General features: G+C 39.3%; 1 protein-coding gene across 1 annotated transcript; it reads left to right on the forward strand.

Annotated features, from left to right (window-relative positions):
- The first annotated feature begins 656 nt into the window (after nt 1-656).
- PWP2 (PWP2 small subunit processome component) lies at nt 657-16241 on the forward strand. Its single transcript, XM_053932863.1, has 21 exons — nt 657-718; nt 829-941; nt 1591-1685; nt 2045-2144; nt 2638-2781; nt 3206-3341; nt 3779-3999; nt 4489-4632; nt 5340-5410; nt 6116-6252; nt 7368-7516; nt 8138-8285; nt 9315-9465; nt 9811-9991; nt 10905-11052; nt 11944-12052; nt 12354-12419; nt 12571-12789; nt 13860-14010; nt 15053-15127; nt 15276-16241. The coding sequence occupies exons 1-21, from the start codon at nt 701-703 to the stop codon at nt 15433-15435; spliced, it is 2736 nt and encodes a 911-aa protein (XP_053788838.1). The 5' UTR covers nt 657-700; the 3' UTR covers nt 15436-16241.
- The last annotated feature ends 632 nt before the right edge of the window (nt 16242-16873 follow it).

Raw genomic sequence — 16873 nt, forward strand, 5'->3', positions numbered from 1 at the left:
AGAATCACAGAACAGTCAGGGTTGGAATGACCTCTGGAGATCACCCAGTCCAGCCCCCTGCCAAGGCAGGGTCACCCAGAGCAGTGACACAGAGCACATCCAGGTGGGTCTGGAATGTCTCCAGAGAGGGACACTCCACACCCTCCCTGGGCAGCTGTTCCAGAGCTCTGCCACCGTCAACATAAAGAAATTCTTCCTCATGTTGAGTTGAAACTCCTTGTGTTTTATTTTACGGCCACTGCTCCTCATTCTGATGCTGGCCACCACTGAAAAGAGTCTGGCACCATCCTCTGACACCCGCCTGGGATGTATTTATATGGATTCATGAGATCTCTCAGCCCTCTCTTCTCCAGATTAAACAGCTCTCACATTCACTCCGAGGCACTTACCAGAAAATATTAATACCGTAATATATTTACTAAAAAGAACCAGAGCTCCCCTGGCTCGTGGCGGGCGTTGGAGGAGCCGGGAGCTGCCGGCGGTGGCGGCGGGCCCGCGGTTGAGGACGGGGACACAGAGCGGTGCCACAGCCCGGGAGCTGCGGCCAGTACCAGCCTGTGACAGCCGTCCCTCCCCCTTCCCCTCCCTCCCTTCCTTCCCCGCGTTCCTGCCCCTTTCCCCGGCGCATGTGTGGATCGCGGCCCAGCGCCCGCCCCTCAGCGCCGCAGTTCCGCGGCCGCGCTCCCCACGTGTGGCCGCCATGCGCTTCGCGTACCGGGTGAGCGCGGCCCCCGATCCCCGGCACGATCCCCAGCGTCATCTCCCCGTCATCTCCCCCGATCCCCATCTCCCCAGCCCCTCTAACCCTGCCCTTTCCTGCCCCCGCAGTTCTCCGGCCTTCTGGGCACCGTGTACCGCCGCGGCAACCTCAGCTTCACCCGCGATGGCAACTCCCTGCTCAGCCCCGTCGGCAACAGGATCTCCCTCTTCGACCTCAAGAAGTGAGAGAGGGGCGGGGAAGGGCCTGGAGCTGCCAGCGCGGGGGTTTTGGGGGGAATAAAGCTCTGAGGAGGTTGTGGAGGTTTTGTGGGGCTCTCTGGGATGCTCGGCCTGCCAAAATATCCTGGAAAGCGTCTGCTTTAACATTAAAAGGTAGAAGCCTGCCTGGTGGAGTACCTGTCACGGTGTTATGCAGGTACACCCATGAGGAGAATAGCAGAGGAAATACGTAAAGGTGTATTTCAGAGGGGAAAAAAAAAAAGGAAGAAATATATTTGTGTTTGATTTAGTTGGATGGTTTCTTTGTGTGCTTCTGTCTTGTATATAACAAAAATAAGAGCATCGTCAGCCTTTCCTGTGCGCCACAGTTGTGATCCATACTTGCTGTGCCTGCGTTCCAGGGCTGGAGCCTTCTGTAGAATTACAGACCGTGCTGCAGTGGAGGGATCATCGAGTCAGCTCCTGGCCCTGCACAGAACAGCCCACCTAGCTGGTGTTCATGGGGTCGTGACAGCTAAACAAAGTTGTGGGGGTTTTACATTAAATTTTGTCTGTAGTCTTAACAAAGGTATCAAGCCATATTTCATTGATGCTGAAGAAGTTCCTCCTAAATCCCTGTTCCCATTTTACTGTTCTGTGTTTTTGTTGCAGTAACAAGTGTGAGACGTTGCCGTTGGCTACACGGCTCAATATTGTGTGCGTGGGGCTCTCTCCAGATGGAAGCCTTGCCATTCTAATTGATGAAGGTACCTGCACAAAGAGACATCTGTTTTGTAAAAGAATTCAGTAAAAATGCAGCTTTGACAGAAGGAAATATGTATTGCTAGGTGTTCAACCTTAGCACAAAATTAGAAGTGATCTGCTTTACAAATTACGTTAGAATTTTTGGGGAAGATATCTTTATTTACAGAACTCTAAAAATAACTTGTAAACAGAATTTGGATAGTGTCTCATAATTTGGACTGTATTTTTTCTTTTTAAATAATATTAAGCACATTGTCTTGAAAAGTTCCCCCCCTCCTCTTTAAGAAAAGAAGGTTTGCTAGGGTTATGATTTCTTTGGGAAGGCAGTTATTCTCATGATCCTTTTTTTCTGCCCTTACAGAGGGAGCGGCCTTGCTTGTGAGTTTGATTGGGAAATGTGTGATACATCAGTTTTATTTTCACAAGCCAGTTCACAGTGTCAGCTTTTCCCCTGATGGCAAGTAAGTAGAGAGTGCATGCTTCAGAACAAACGAGCAGGAATTGCCCCATAAACTAGTTGTGATTATGAAGACATCCTAACCAATCTGGGAATGTTTCCTATTCATGAGTGAGGGGAGATTTTGAGCTGATCAGGGTCACTTCGTAAAATTGAGAGGGGAAGAAAAGAAGGAAAGCAAAGCCTTGGAAGTAGAATATCCTAGTTTGAGTGTTTGAACTTTTCCTTCTGTTTCGAGGTTTTGAGAATAAGAATTTCATTATTCAACCTCAGTGATTCTTCCTGAAGGTTTTCTCTTTTATAATGCTTAAGTTGGGAGATAATATCAGTCTGCAAATACTTAGTTTTTCATTCAAAAGCAGTCCATTTTTATTGTTTCAGTAGTGCAGGAACCTCTTTATTATTGTATTGTTTCATTGTATTGCAGTCTGTACTAAACAATTGTTTGCCTTACCAGCTTTGTCTGCAATTATGTCTTTTTCCTTCCCTTATGCCAGGAAATTTGTGGTTACAAAAGACAATCTTGCTTACCTGTACCATGCTCCTGGGAAGAAAAGAGAATTTAATGCATTTGTTCTGGACAAAACCTACTATGGCCCATATGATGAAACAACTTGTATTGACTGGACTGATGATTCCAAGTGAGTTGTTAAATTGAAGCACTGTTTACCTGCACACGTTGATACTTAAATGCACCTTGCAGTCCCATTTTCTTTCCTCTGAAGTACTGTACTAGCTTTAAAAATCCTGTCTTTAATTAAAAAAACTAATTAGACAGACCAGAAAGTAAAAAAAAAATGCACATATTGGGAATCAACAGTGGATTCTTACTTGTAAATGCATAGTAATTCATAAACGGAACATATCTTAGGAATGTGAGCAGGGTTGACCTTTTGAATGTGTTTTAACCTCTTCTACCTCTGCTCCAGTCACCAACCACAGTTTATAACACGTGTCTGTAAAATTAAAGTGGTGGCTGGTGGATTTGAGCTCAGAACATTCTCCACCCAGGGTAGAGTTTCACAGTCCAGTGTTCTGATTTTCTTTTCTATTTTCCTTTTGCAGATGCTTTGCAGTGGGGAGCAAGGACATGTCTACGTGGGTGTTTGGAGCAGAACGATGGGCAAACTTGATCTACTACTCTCTTGGAGGCCATAAGGATGTCATAGTAGCCTGCTTTTTTGAAGAGAACAGCCTAGATGTATGTATAATCACACAACACACTTGAATTTTAGTATTAAAATAGTGGAAACAGAACCTTATTTCTAGGTGACTATTTTGACAATATCTCAGAATTTAGAAAATACAGAAGTGTCTCTTGATTGCTCTGTCATAATTATGTATTTAAATTTGCTCCCCCAAAACATTATCATTTTAAATATGAAAAAATAATTTAGATTAGCTGTAATGCTGACTAATGGTAATGAAATTGCCTTTGATCCTTGTAAAATTTTTCTGAGGGCAGACAAATAATTCATCAGTTCTCAGGACAAGTAAAACTCCCAGTTCAAAGCACCTTGGATTTTGTCCTGAGAATAGAATGCACACTTGCAAACCCTTCTGCAAGTCCATATTCATATTTTTTGAGAGCATAGAAAATAGGTATTGGGCAATATAATTTGTGTGTTTGTATTCTAGCTGTACACAATTAGCCAGGATGCAGCTCTGTGTGTGTGGCAGTGTGACACTGAGCTGGATGGTTTGAAGCCCATGCCCCCTAAAGAGACAGCAAAGGAAAAGAAGGCAGCAGAAGATGATGAAGAGCTGCTTGAAGAGCCAAAGGGTGAAGAAATTCATGGGAAAGCTGATCCAAGTGAACAAGAGACTAGAAATAAAGTTAAATATTCACGTGTTGCAAAGTAAGTGGTTTTCAGTTATCAAAAATCCAAGTTGTAATGGGGATTTATTGTATTGTTTTTTTTTTTTTTTTTTTTTTTTTTTTTTTTTTTTTTTTTTTTTTTTGTTTTTTTTTTTTTATTTTAATTTAGAAATTTACTGCAGATCCCATTTTAAGTAGTTCTGGTAGAACTCCTGTCTGTCTTACCTTGGATTATAGGATGGACACTACCTTCACTACCTTTCAGAATAACAAGTGTAATTTTAACAATATAAGAAATACTGGCTGGTGGTGTGCTGTTGTTTGTAACTCAGAAATTGTAAATGGGATCTTTACTACAGTACCCTCTATAAGTCTTGAGGCTTTGGTTTCTTGCCAGAACAGGTTGGTTGACTTCAGGAGATGACATAAAGGTGGCTCATCAGCCTCTCTGGTGAGCTGCTTGGAGATGCAGCTCTAACAACACCCTGTTCTTCAACATTCACCTTTTTTCTTGTTTCTTGGGTGCCAGGTATTTTTTCAACAAAGAGGGAGATTTTAATAACCTGACAGCTGCAGCCTATCACAAGAAGACACACCTTTTGGTCACTGGTTTTGCCTCTGGAGTCTTTCACCTCCATGAGCTTCCAGATTTCAATCTGATCCACTCCTTGAGGTGAGCTATCTGGTTGTCTCTATATTTGGTTTGGTTTTTGTGGGAGAACGGAATAGGTTTTTTTGTGGGGGTTTTGTGTTTGTTTGAATGAGAACCCATCATGTTAAGCAGTGATGAATAAATAAAAAGAGCACAAAAATCTTAAAACATGACTGTCTATTTAATACTGTAATTTCTGGAAAGGCAGAACCATACATTTATGTAATAAATACAATATAATTCCACTCCTTATTCTGGAAAAATGAGGTCTGAATAAGGAAACTACTCAGGAGTTTCTGGTTGTTGGCTAGACTTCTTTAACTCTGTCCATTTTAATATTTTCAGTTTCTGTATAGAAAATATTAGCTAGAAAGTTCTGCATATGTAAAATTATGTGTAAATTGTGTCTAAGTTGAGAAATCAAATCAGATTCTTTTCCATAACTGTAGGATGCCAGCTAAACAGCTTGCAAAATAAAACCCTGTTTTATTTTCTTAAACTTGAGGAGTTTTACTCTGTTGAATCTTTGGGATGCAGATACTCAGCCTTCATTCTGAATAAGGAACGTTTGATGGTTTGGGAGTGGAACAGAGGAATGAACTTTGTGGTTTTTGATGTTACAGTGGCACAGAAGTTCAGTAAAACAATCAAACAATTTGAACAGCATTAATAAATATTAGACTTGAAGTTTTAGCACACAAGTTTGTTTATTGGTTAATTCTCTTCAGCATTTCAGACCAAAGGATAGCTTCTATTTCTATCAACTGCACTGGTGACTGGATTGCCTTTGGATGTTCAGGTTTGTCAGGTTTTTTTGGTGTGTATTCATGGGAAAAATAAGGAATGTGGTAGACATGAGACCCAAATTCCCCTTGCTAGTTTTGACTCCAGATGTTAAATAATTGATAGTCTTATATCTGTGGTGTCTAGTTATAGTAAAGAAAATATCACTCACTGGTTAATCTCTCACAGAATTCTGATGATTCAGGTAAGTATTTTGCTGATACAGGAAAAAATACATATTTTATATAGGAAAGTTTTTAACAGAGTTAGGGAGACCCCGGATCCCCTGTAGTTAATTTCTGCTTTCATTCTGGGCTGTTCTCTCTCCCTTTGCCACGTGTTGCCCATGGCATTTTAGAAACCTGCCTGGATATTACCAGCATTCCCACCCTATCCATAATGGTTTGCATGAAGCCCAGAATTTTACTCTTATATGCAGCCCTCCTTTTCTTTCCAGCTCATTTATCAACTGGTTGATAGCATTGCTGTTGTGGTATTAAAAACATTATTCCAAGTAACAGCTCGTGGAGGAAATTTTTGGGGAAATTGTCTCAAAGTTATAAAAGGAAAAAGCTCTTACTGGGACTGGAAGATGCAGAATTCAACCTGTCTGCATCAACCTTTGTGGTTTTTTTGACATTGCTTGCCACTGTGTGTTTTGTGGCTTGCATTTGCAGGGTCATTGTGTTGATGGCTGTGGTTAATCCTGCTGTGCTCACAGGTCTGGGTCAACTCCTGGTGTGGGAATGGCAGAGCGAGTCCTACGTGCTGAAGCAGCAGGGCCATTTCAACAGCATGGTTTCCTTGGCATATTCTCCAGATGGACAGTACATAGTAACTGGAGGGGAGGATGGCAAAGTAAGTGAGGCAATATTGCTGGAATCTGAACTTTTAATAATGTACTAAGCAGCTTGACTTTCCATTTTATGTAGAAAACTCTGTTACTGGAGTTGGTACATATTTTTCTTATTATAAAGTCATAAATTTTTATCCTCTCTTTCCTTAAATGTTTTGACTTTTCTCTCTAGAGTATATATATTTTGCTTTGTTACTACCTGTGGTTGCAAATTGCATCACTTAGGCTTTCTAGGAGGTGATTTTTTAATTTTTACAGGTCCAGTCACCATAAATGCAAAAGTAACTAATTCATCAATGTTAATTTATTTATGGTCCCATGATATCTTGGGATGAATGAACTTCAGCCACCCAATTTCTTGCCCTTTTAATAATTGTTTTTTGATATGAAATCAATTTGTAATGATTTATGCAAGTGCATTTTTTTTTGTTTAAGTGTGCCATTCCAGAAGCTTGTTTTTTAAAAAATAAATTAACTTCTCATGGATGACTTGCATTGAAAAGATAGGCTGTGTGTACAGGTACTTTTATTTTAAAAGGTGTTTTGGCACAATGTCTTGACACATAAATTGGACAACAGTAGTAGCTGATGTCCTATCAAAACTTTTAAATGTCAGAAAAAGATATGTCACTTTCTGCCATTCAGGATGAAAATTGGCCGAAACCGAGAAGTCTCAAACTGCAGAAAACTAAATGCATAACATTTTTGTTCAGTAAAAAAAAAAAAAAAAAAAACAAACAAAAAAACCCAACTGGAATATTATCTCAATTGTGCCTTCTCTAATGGCTTTAGAGTTTGTTTTGATTTTGACACCAGTCTTATTTGACAGTATGAGCTTGGAAGCTCAAGATGCTCACCGAGTGTTACTTTCCTTTATTAAATTTGTTTCAACTTTTTGACTTTTTGTGTCTATCTCCAGTTAGATTTTTATGTTGCAAATATGTCTTAAGAGATTTAATGAGAAGTTGTGGCCTCTTGACTGCTATTACTGAAAGTCTTTTATGCTGTTGCAGAGTTCTAGAATTAGGTTTTCTTTACTCTGCTGCTGCCTTACCCTTATTTTCTCTCTTTACTGATGATGAAGATTCTGAGAAGTCTTTTCTTATCTGTCCTGCAGGTGAAAGTGTGGAACACTTCAAGCAGCTTTTGTTTTGTCACCTTTACAGAACACAACAGTGGTGTAACTGCTGTAACTTTCACTTCCACTGGTTATGTTGTTCTGAGTGCTTCCCTCGATGGAACAGTGCGTGCCTTTGATCTGCACAGGTAGCTCTTTGCCTGAAAGCTTTCGTGTCTCATTTAGTCCTTAGCTTTCACACTCCCCCCAAAATGCAGCAAATTGCCGATTGCTTGTTTGAAGTCTCATAAAGGTGAGCAGCGCTGCCTTACTGGTTTTTGGTTCAGCCTTTGATTTAAATTTAGATAGTAATTAGGAATTCTCTTACTCCTTCCAGTTTCTGTGAAGAAAATTCTGGAAGAACTTCCCTCAAAGAAACTGGAAATCCAGGAAAATCATTGTCTGGCTTTACTCAAATGGGGAGAAGGCACTTGCCTAACAACACTTTCCATAATATAATACAGCTGTGCACAGAACTGGGTGTGTAAACAAGCCCATGTTTCCAAAAAACTGGCACATGCTATTTAATAGAAGAAAGCTCCTCAGAGTATTTCTATCTCCTATTTCTGCAGAGCTTTTCATACTTCTTTTGGATCTTGCAATCATGCTGAGGCATCACATCTAATTTTATAAAAACAATATTTTTTTTTTCTGTACATAGCTTAGAAGTCTTTGCAAAACAAATGAACTCCTTTTGTAAATAAACTTGTTAAACACACATTTAAATCTACATAAAATGTTCTCATAATTTCTTTTCACCTCTTCAATAGGTACCGGAATTTCCGTACCTTTACGTCTCCACGACCAAGTCAGTTCTCCTGTTTAGCTGTGGACTCCAGCGGTGAGATTGTGGCAGCTGGTTCCCAGGATTCCTTTGAAATATTCATCTGGTCAATGCAGAGTGGGAGGCTGCTGGATGTAAGCACCCAGAGTGTTGGGAGGGCTTGAATTTAGCACTGTGTGGAGTGTGGTGCTACTCAGCAACTTTGGGATTAGTCAGGGGGGTTTCAATACAACATGAAGTGTTTTGTATATTTATATTCAAAAACTGGAGCTACACTATGTTGCTCTCAGCCTTCTTTTTTATTTATTGCATGGAGCTCACCCTGAATTTGTGTGGGAAATAGTTTAAGTTTTTGAGTAATGAGCTCTTCCTAGTGATGAAGTAGCACCAGTATTGCTGAGCTAACACATGGGCATGAGAATCTTTCCCTTGTTCAGAGATGTTCTTTTCTATGTATTTTCTGCAGGTAATGAAGAAATTGTAGTTGTTGTATTAAAACTGATACAGATTTCATGAAGGGTTTTGCTGGAGCAGAGCAGGGACATGATTTTTCAATTATTTTTTCAATTCTTAAGCATTCCTGTACATCTTGTACAAGTAGAAGAGCTCAGTGATTCACGTATTTAATTTGGCACAGCCATGGAATACCGTTCACTTCAGTAACTCAGGATATATTGACTGGATCTCCAGAGTTTTGAGTTTAGTTTCTTGCCTTGATTTTTTTTTTTTCTTGAGGAGCAGGAACTCCATGAAATTAAAATCTCTGTTACTCTTATTCTCAGTTTTTTATTTTTGTTTTTATTCTGAAGTGTTACCAGCTGCAGGAGATACTAATTCTCAGAGCAATGACTTGTTTTTTCACAATTGGTCTGATTTTGAAAGGAGGGAGGAAAATGGCACACTGCATTCCTAAAGTGTGTGCATAGGAGTGGTTGTAGGTGCCTGTATAGTGGTAGCACTTCAGGGAATTTTTTTAAAACTTGTGAAAATAAGAAGTTGAGCATCACTGGTGTGTATCATGCCCTCTGTCCAAAAGTGACCTCAAATGTGTGAGGACGAGTCAGGCATGGTTTATTGGCTGTATCTGGAGTTTACTGAATGCAGACTACACAGATTTCAGCTTCTTTCACCTAATTTCAGGTTATTTTTTCTTCTCTTTTTAGGTCTTAGCAGGTCACGAGGGTCCCATCAGCAGCTTGTCCTTTAATCCAATGAAGTGTGTTCTAGCCAGTGCCTCTTGGGATAAGACTGTAAAATTATGGGATATGTTAGACAGCTGGAGAACTAAGGAGACATTAATAATAAACTCAGATGGTAATTTTTGTCTCATTTCTCATCTTTTATCAAATATAAAAATACTGTGTAAAATATGTTAACAACAGAACATGTTAAATACAGATTCATTCATGGAAATGGAAGTCAGAAGTTCAGATACTTCACTCTTGTGCTTAGTTAACAGTACAATAAATACTTTAATTTAATTCTAGCTCAGCTTTATAATTAGCTAAACATTTGTATGTTGTCCACAGGAAAAAATACAATTATACTTTTTACTCTTAAACTTTTTCTAATAGCTGAGATAAGATCCTAGAAGAATTAAAGGTATTTTCTTAGAAAAGCATCTGACTGCATTTTTAACTGTTATTAAATTCTTTGCAGTTCTTATTGTTGCCTTCCGTCCTGATGGCAAGGAGCTTGCAGTTGCTGCTTTGAATGGCCAGATAACATTTTGGGATCATGAAAATGCAGTGCAGACTGGCTCCATTGAGGGCAGGCACGATCTCCAGATGGGGAGGAAGGAGCTGGATAAAATAACTGCCAAGCAGGCAGCCAAGGGCAAGTACGTCCAGGGGGCTGCAGTGACAAGAGGGTGCTACGCTGGGTTACTTTTGAGTTGTTTTTCAATTTGTTTTCTACACTGCAGAGTGCATCTGCTGTTCAGATATTTCTGGTTCCGATGCTGGATTTTAAAAGCCTGCCTGACATCTAGATGCTTCCCTTTTGTAGTTGCCTGTGTTCTCACTGGTCAGCATCATTCTGAGCACGTGTTCTTTCTCATCATTTAGGAACTTGGGTTGCCAACATAATATTAAGCTTCTCAGGCCAAGGTGTTAATTTGCTATGGGTTAGTTTTTTGGTGGAGGTCTTCCTACAGAAATACTAGTATACAACCATTAGTGTGTAGAAACTATTACATTTTTAAAGAAGGTAGTTAAAGTATGGGGTTTAATACCTGTTGCTATGCATGTGAATTAATGTTTAAAATCAAGTTGAATTTGTGTGCTCTCTGTAATCATATCAGAGAAATACTTTATTCTTCTCTTCCCCCCCTCCCCCCTTTTTTTTTCATATTGCTTCCAGTCAAAACAAATAAAAGAAACAATAACTTTTTGGAAAAATAGCAGTATTTTTTGCTGGTGAGCTCTCAACCATGTCTTTCAAACATGCCATGGCATTGGTTTTTCTGTAGCTCTTCTGACTGTTTTTTAGTCCCATGAATTATGTAGTTGAGAGCTCATTGACTGAGATTCAGAAGTATGGAAGTATTTCAAAAAGTTGTTGAAGTTCTAAATTGTCTGTGATTCATAGTAAATCACCAAATGCTTTGTAGTAAATGTGTGTGTGAAGTACATACCATGTGAATTATACACTTTTCCCATGGAGTAGTTATTTTCTGAGTCTTCACATTGTACTCGTGTCTTTTAGCTCAGATGTAGCATGAAATTAAACTACTTTCTCTTTTTCTTTACCAGATCTTTTACAACTCTGTGCTATTCAGCAGATGGTCAATCTATTCTGGCAGGTGGATTGTCAAAATTTGTCTGTATATATAATGTCAAGGAACAGATTCTTATGAAAAAATTCGAAATTTCGTGCAACCATTCTTTAGATGCAATGGAGGTATGTGAGCACAGGAGTCTTTTTTTTTATTTCCTCACCCCCACAAGACTTTCTTTTGATATAACTTCTCATTAAGAATGATTAATGAATGTTTCTTAAAGAATGGGTTTATTTTTGTGCAGGAGAGGGGGAAGGAAATATCCCTCTTGGAACAGAATTAATTCCAGATTTGTAGTGTGCTTGTGTTGAATGGGCAGAACTCTCAAGCATGCTAAGTTAGTTGGCACTAGACTTAAAATGGAAGTGAAAATTCAAATTACCAACCTTTTGTACTAAGCTAACTCCCTGGGTGTCAGTTTGTGTTAGCAAAGAAATGAAGGATTTTTTTTTGTGGACACAGAACAACATCACTGACCTTCATAAACTCTGTTTCTGTATATTGCCAAATGCCAAATTAAATTCCTTCAGAAGTAAAGTGAATGATGAAAAAACATCAGAAGGAAAAAAATTCCAGTAACCCTTTTCACCATCCCCTTAGCAGGAAGAATGATTGCTGTTCATGTCAGGCTGTGGTTCCAATTATCCTTCTTTGTCATCAGCGTTTTATGAGCTGGTGTAGCTCAACATCTGGCTTGAAAGAAAGTGAACAAGCTGAAACAGAATCCTGGAGGGGATGGGTATTTAGAAAAGGGGACCAGGGAGGTCCCTAAAATCTCACATTGTGAAGGCCCTAAAATCTCATTTGCAGTGTTCTGGCCACACAGTCCTTGCATTAGCACAGTGCAGTTATGGAACCCGCAGGGCAGAAAGAGTAGGGCTGCAGCTGTGGAAGCAAACAGTGCATCTCTAGAGTAGAACAAAGTTATAATAATGTGAAACCACAGTCTAAACTGAGCTCTGCTGTTTGAGAAGAGATTCAGTGCAGTGAATGGAACTTGCATGTTTTTCCAGGAGTACTTAGATCGGAGAAAAATGACTGAATTTGGCAGCATGGCTCTGATTGATGAAGGCGGTGGAGGTGACGAAGGTGTTGCCATCCCTCTTCCTGGAGTAAAAAGAGGTATGGCTTTGGCTTTGCTCTCTTGTTTCTACTTTTATGTGCATCAGAACCTTTGACACAGATAAGAAGGGTTTGACTTGTTTAACTCAGTTTTAACATCAGGATTACAAAATTTGGTCTCACCACTTAAGCTGTAGGATCTCTTGGACGTGGACTGTGCCTTCCTTACCTAGTTTTTAATTTTGCCAGGTTTTACCATGCTGCACGTTATTTAATGGTAATAGTAATCATAGCCAGGGTTGATTACTAGACTCTGAACTTGTGGTGAATCTGTTAAATCACTTCCAAATTTCTCTTTTAGGTGACATGAGCTATCGACACTTTAAACCAGAAATAAGAGTGACTTGTGTGCGATTCTGTCCTACAGGTTAGTATCAACAGTTAATTTATGATTTATTATTATTATTATTCCATATAAAACATGTGAAAGAATAGAGTACTGGAGGATTATCATTACTCTTCCCTTTCCATTCTAGAACACCCCTCTTTGTTGTTAAATATTGTTATTTCACTTCCAGGACGAAGCTGGGCAGCCACCACCACAGAGGGTCTCCTGCTCTATTCCCTGGACTCTGGGCTAATTTTTGATCCTTTTGAGCTGGATATTGATGTCACACCCAGCAATATCCACAAAACACTGAGTCAGAAGGAATACACTACTGCTATTGTCATGGCCTTCAAGCTGAATGAAAAGAAATTAATTCAGGAGGTGATAGAGGCTGTCCCTAGCAGTGAAGGTGAGTGGATCTACCATGAAACTGGGCTGAGCTAACTGTAAACAGACATGTGTGAGCCCAGATAAGTTGAGGTGTAAAGGCAGACTTTTTAGTGTTAATTTATGTTTAAATTTTGCCCATCTACTTCATGCTCATTCAGTGACTTCTCAGCATGGAATTTGATGCTGAGAAGGTGCAGGCAGAGTTTTTGGATGTCATTTCTTGGAAGCAGCTGATGTTGGAGGGGCACATCAGGTTTAACCTGAGTTAGCACTGTGTCTGTGTGATGAAGACCATTAACCAGTAGCAAGGATGTAATTAGCAGTTTGAGAAAAGTGATGAATCTTGTCTGTTGAGCACTTGTGGCACCACATCACGAGTACTGTACTGACAGCACAAGAAAAGACATTGATACTCCAGAACACCTGTTGGAGAGCTTAGAAAATGACTGGAAGGCCAGAGTACAACTGAGGAGAGGCTGTTGTAATCCCCTCTTAACAGAATGATTATGTGCCTGTTTCTTAAGCAAAAGATGTTTTTGAGAATGGATTATATCTAATGAGGTCATTTAGTTATATATGAGATTATTTTGGATGCTTCTGAATAGTGTTTCTTTGTGCTGTGCTGTTGCTAACATCATTCAGACACTTTGTGTGTGGGCAGGTGACTTTGCTGTCTTTTCAAGTATCACTGCCTCTGATTGTTGTGCATAACTAGTTCCACTGAATACAGAAATTTGGTTGAAGTCAGGAGCAGCAACAATAAAGTCTGTTACTTTAGAAAAGAAAAGAAAAAGGTGGAAGTAAAAATTCTGAAGGGAAGCTGCTGGAGAGAGTATTCTGCTAGGAGGAAGAATTTGGAGAGGGAGGAGTTAATTTCTTGCTTTTAAATACAGTAGTGTTTGGAAGGTTCAAAGGAGGAGCCTTTGTCCCCTGACAGATTGTGGTACTGTACCGTGAAATACAGCAGTAAATATCCACCACTTGCCAAAATGCTGCTTTCTTCTCCTTCCCCCTATGCTTTCCTGTGGTCTCTTTCATAGTAACTCAACTCTATTGAATGTTCATGGGCTTTTATTCCTTTTTGCACAGTTGATGTTGTCTGCTCATCACTGCCAGACCTGTATGTGGAGAAGTTACTGGAGTTCCTGGCCTCTGCATTTGAGACCTCTTGTCACTTGGAGTTCTATCTTATTTGGGCTCAGAAGTTGCTTATGCTGCATGGACAGAAGCTGAAAACAAGGTGAGATCTCGTGAAAGTCAAAATGATTACAAGGATAGTAAAATTAGAAACCTGTTAGTTTAAGGCTTTTATTTAACATATACTGACATTCTAGATAATGTATGCACTACAATGAGAACACTTCAGTTTTACAACTTCTGTATGATAAGAGTTACAGTTTGGACTTGATCTTAAAGATCTAAAAAGATTCTAAAAAGTGTGTGTGACAGAATTGGAATATGTTACTGGATTTGTGAAGATACATTACAGAAACATTTTTCAAATACAACAGGTAAAACTTGCTTGAGTTGCTTAGGCAATAACTGCATAATGATTTCAAGAGTGATAGTAAGATTTTGGCAATTGTGTTTTTAAACAATTATGAATCTTAAATGTAACTGAAAGATGATGTGCAGGTATTGATTGCATTTTTACAGACTTAGCTTGTTATTATAGCTGGTAGTACTCTGCCTTCCTACAGAGTACTTCAGAACTACACAAGCCTGGTCTGTGAATTATATTCAGCCCACCCCTTATGTGGAATTTTTAGACTTCTAGGAACAAAACTAGGCAAAATCACAAATTTTGAATGGGCCAAGTGAGAGGTAATCTGAGAAGGAGTCCTGCAATTTAAAAAACAGTGCATTGTGTAACTCTTCCTTGCTTCAACATGGGTATTAATGTTTTAGTTACTGAAATGACTGGAACAAAATCTCTCCTTTTGTTCCTGCTAAAGTAGAAGAGGACAATTTAAAACAAACTCCCCCTTGTTCAGAAAGTCTTGTAGTATCTGAAAGGAACTGTCATTGCTGCAGCAAGCAGAATTAGCTCTTCAAGATGCAGTTGGACATTATAAAAAATATTTCTCACAATATATTTCCTGAATTGAGTGTAATCATTGTGGGCAGAGTCAAAAGCAGAGAGCTTTTGTTTCTTCAGGATTATCTTAAAAAGTTGGCATTGAAGTTGTATGCTTGTTAGAATCTTGAGAGTATAGAAGAGTTCTAGATTTCCATATGTCAGCATGAACTGCACTGCAAATTGTATGTTTTCTCCATCCAAGGTCAGTGAAGCTGCTCCCTGTGATTCAGTTCCTTCAGAAGAGCATCCAGCGTCACTTTGAAGATGTTTCAAAACTGTATGTATTGTTACATTTGAAAGTCCAAATCAAAAACCTGGAGTGATCTGGGGGATGACAGTGTGCTGTTAAAACTTTTGAGACAGTCTTCTTTTCAAGTTGTTTTTATCTTAGGAGGAAAACAACGTTTTCCTGTTTATTTTTACAGCTGTGAGTGGAACATCTACAACATCAAATACGCCTTGGCCATTTCACAGCAGCGGGGCATGAAACGTCTGGCTGAGGAAACACCAGGAGATGAAGAAGAATTGGATTCTGACAGTGATTATCTTATGCAAGAAGCTCATAAGAATAATTTGAGTTCCTAATTAGTCCTTGTGAGAGGGAGAAAGCCTCAGACAGTATTTTATGCAGTGGTATTCACTGAGAATGAGTGGCCCTCATAGTGGCATCAATTCCTAACAGTGTGATGGAGTTCCGTGGGAGGTAGTGATGGAAATGTAGGATATGCCGTGGATGGCACTTTGCCTGTTTCCTGTACCATTTGGCTATAAACTTGACAGCATTGATTTCTTGATTAACTGATTTATTTTTTTTAATAATTCCCGATTTCAAGTAAGAAAACAAAAAGTGTTCTTAGGGAAATTAGAAGTACAACTGGAAGAAGTTTATTCTTCATTAAAAATGCCTTGCACATCAAGTATTGTGAATTTTATAGTGCAGGCTTATCCTACACTGGACTCTGAATTTTAAAAAGGATAAAAAAATTGTCTTAATTGGAAATGTACTGGTCTAAACTTGTTTTAAATGTTGTTTTACTTGGATTTAATATGTACATATTTGTGGAACACTGTTTTCTTAGTTCTGTAACCTCCAAACCTGATGAGATTTCAATAATGAGGAGAAATGAGGACCCATAGCAGCAGCTGTTGGAGAAAATTTACAGAGCTTTACAACTTGTGTTGAAGTTTGATTGACAGCCTAGAGATACTGTAGAGAAAATTTGTTTGGACATTACCAACTCAATAATGTAACTTAAACTGTAAGAATGTGTTACAAATATCATGGTTTGTTGGGGTTTTTTGGGGTTTTTTATTCTTTCGTTTTTTGATGAAAACCCTTTCTTGTCTTTTTTAAAATGTTGTTTATTAACACATTAAAACCTGAAACTTTTGATTCCCTCTGTTTTTGTAAATTGATGAGAGAGCTGGCTAATAAGAGCGGGGACCTGAATACAAAGAATTGGGTCTCTCCTTGTAATACTTTCAAGTCACACACTGAAAGGCTTTGTTAATGAAGATACTGCAAATATTACCAATTATTCAGAATTTATTTTCGCAGCATATTCTGCTCTTCTGGATTTGTTTTCTGGTCACTTTTCACTGTTGGAATAGAGGAGAGGTATAAATATTAAAGGTAATTGCAATGAGGTCTCCCCTCAGTCTCCTCCAGGCTGAACAGACCAAGTGCTCTTCACACGGCTTCTCCTCAAGGCCTTCACCATCTTCATTGCCCTCCTCTGGACACTCTCTGATAGTTTAATACCTTTCTTTTCAGCCTTTCATTCCCCAGTCTCTGTACATCCAGGGTTGTCCCATCCCAGGAGCAGAATCCAGCACTTTTGTTCAACTTCAAACAGATGGTGATTGCCCATCTGTCTGATTCATCAAGGTCTCTCTGCAGGTCCTGCGTGCCCTCCAAGGACCCAAAAACTCCTCCCAGTTTTGTGCCGTCTGCCAACTTGCTCATTTTTCCCCTATAATTTCCGCACCGTTATCTTTTTACCCTCAGTCCCCTTCCCACCGC

The sequence above is a fragment of the Vidua chalybeata genome, chromosome 2, assembly GCF_026979565.1.
Source record: "Vidua chalybeata isolate OUT-0048 chromosome 2, bVidCha1 merged haplotype, whole genome shotgun sequence".
Taxonomy (NCBI): Eukaryota; Metazoa; Chordata; class Aves; order Passeriformes; family Viduidae; genus Vidua; species Vidua chalybeata.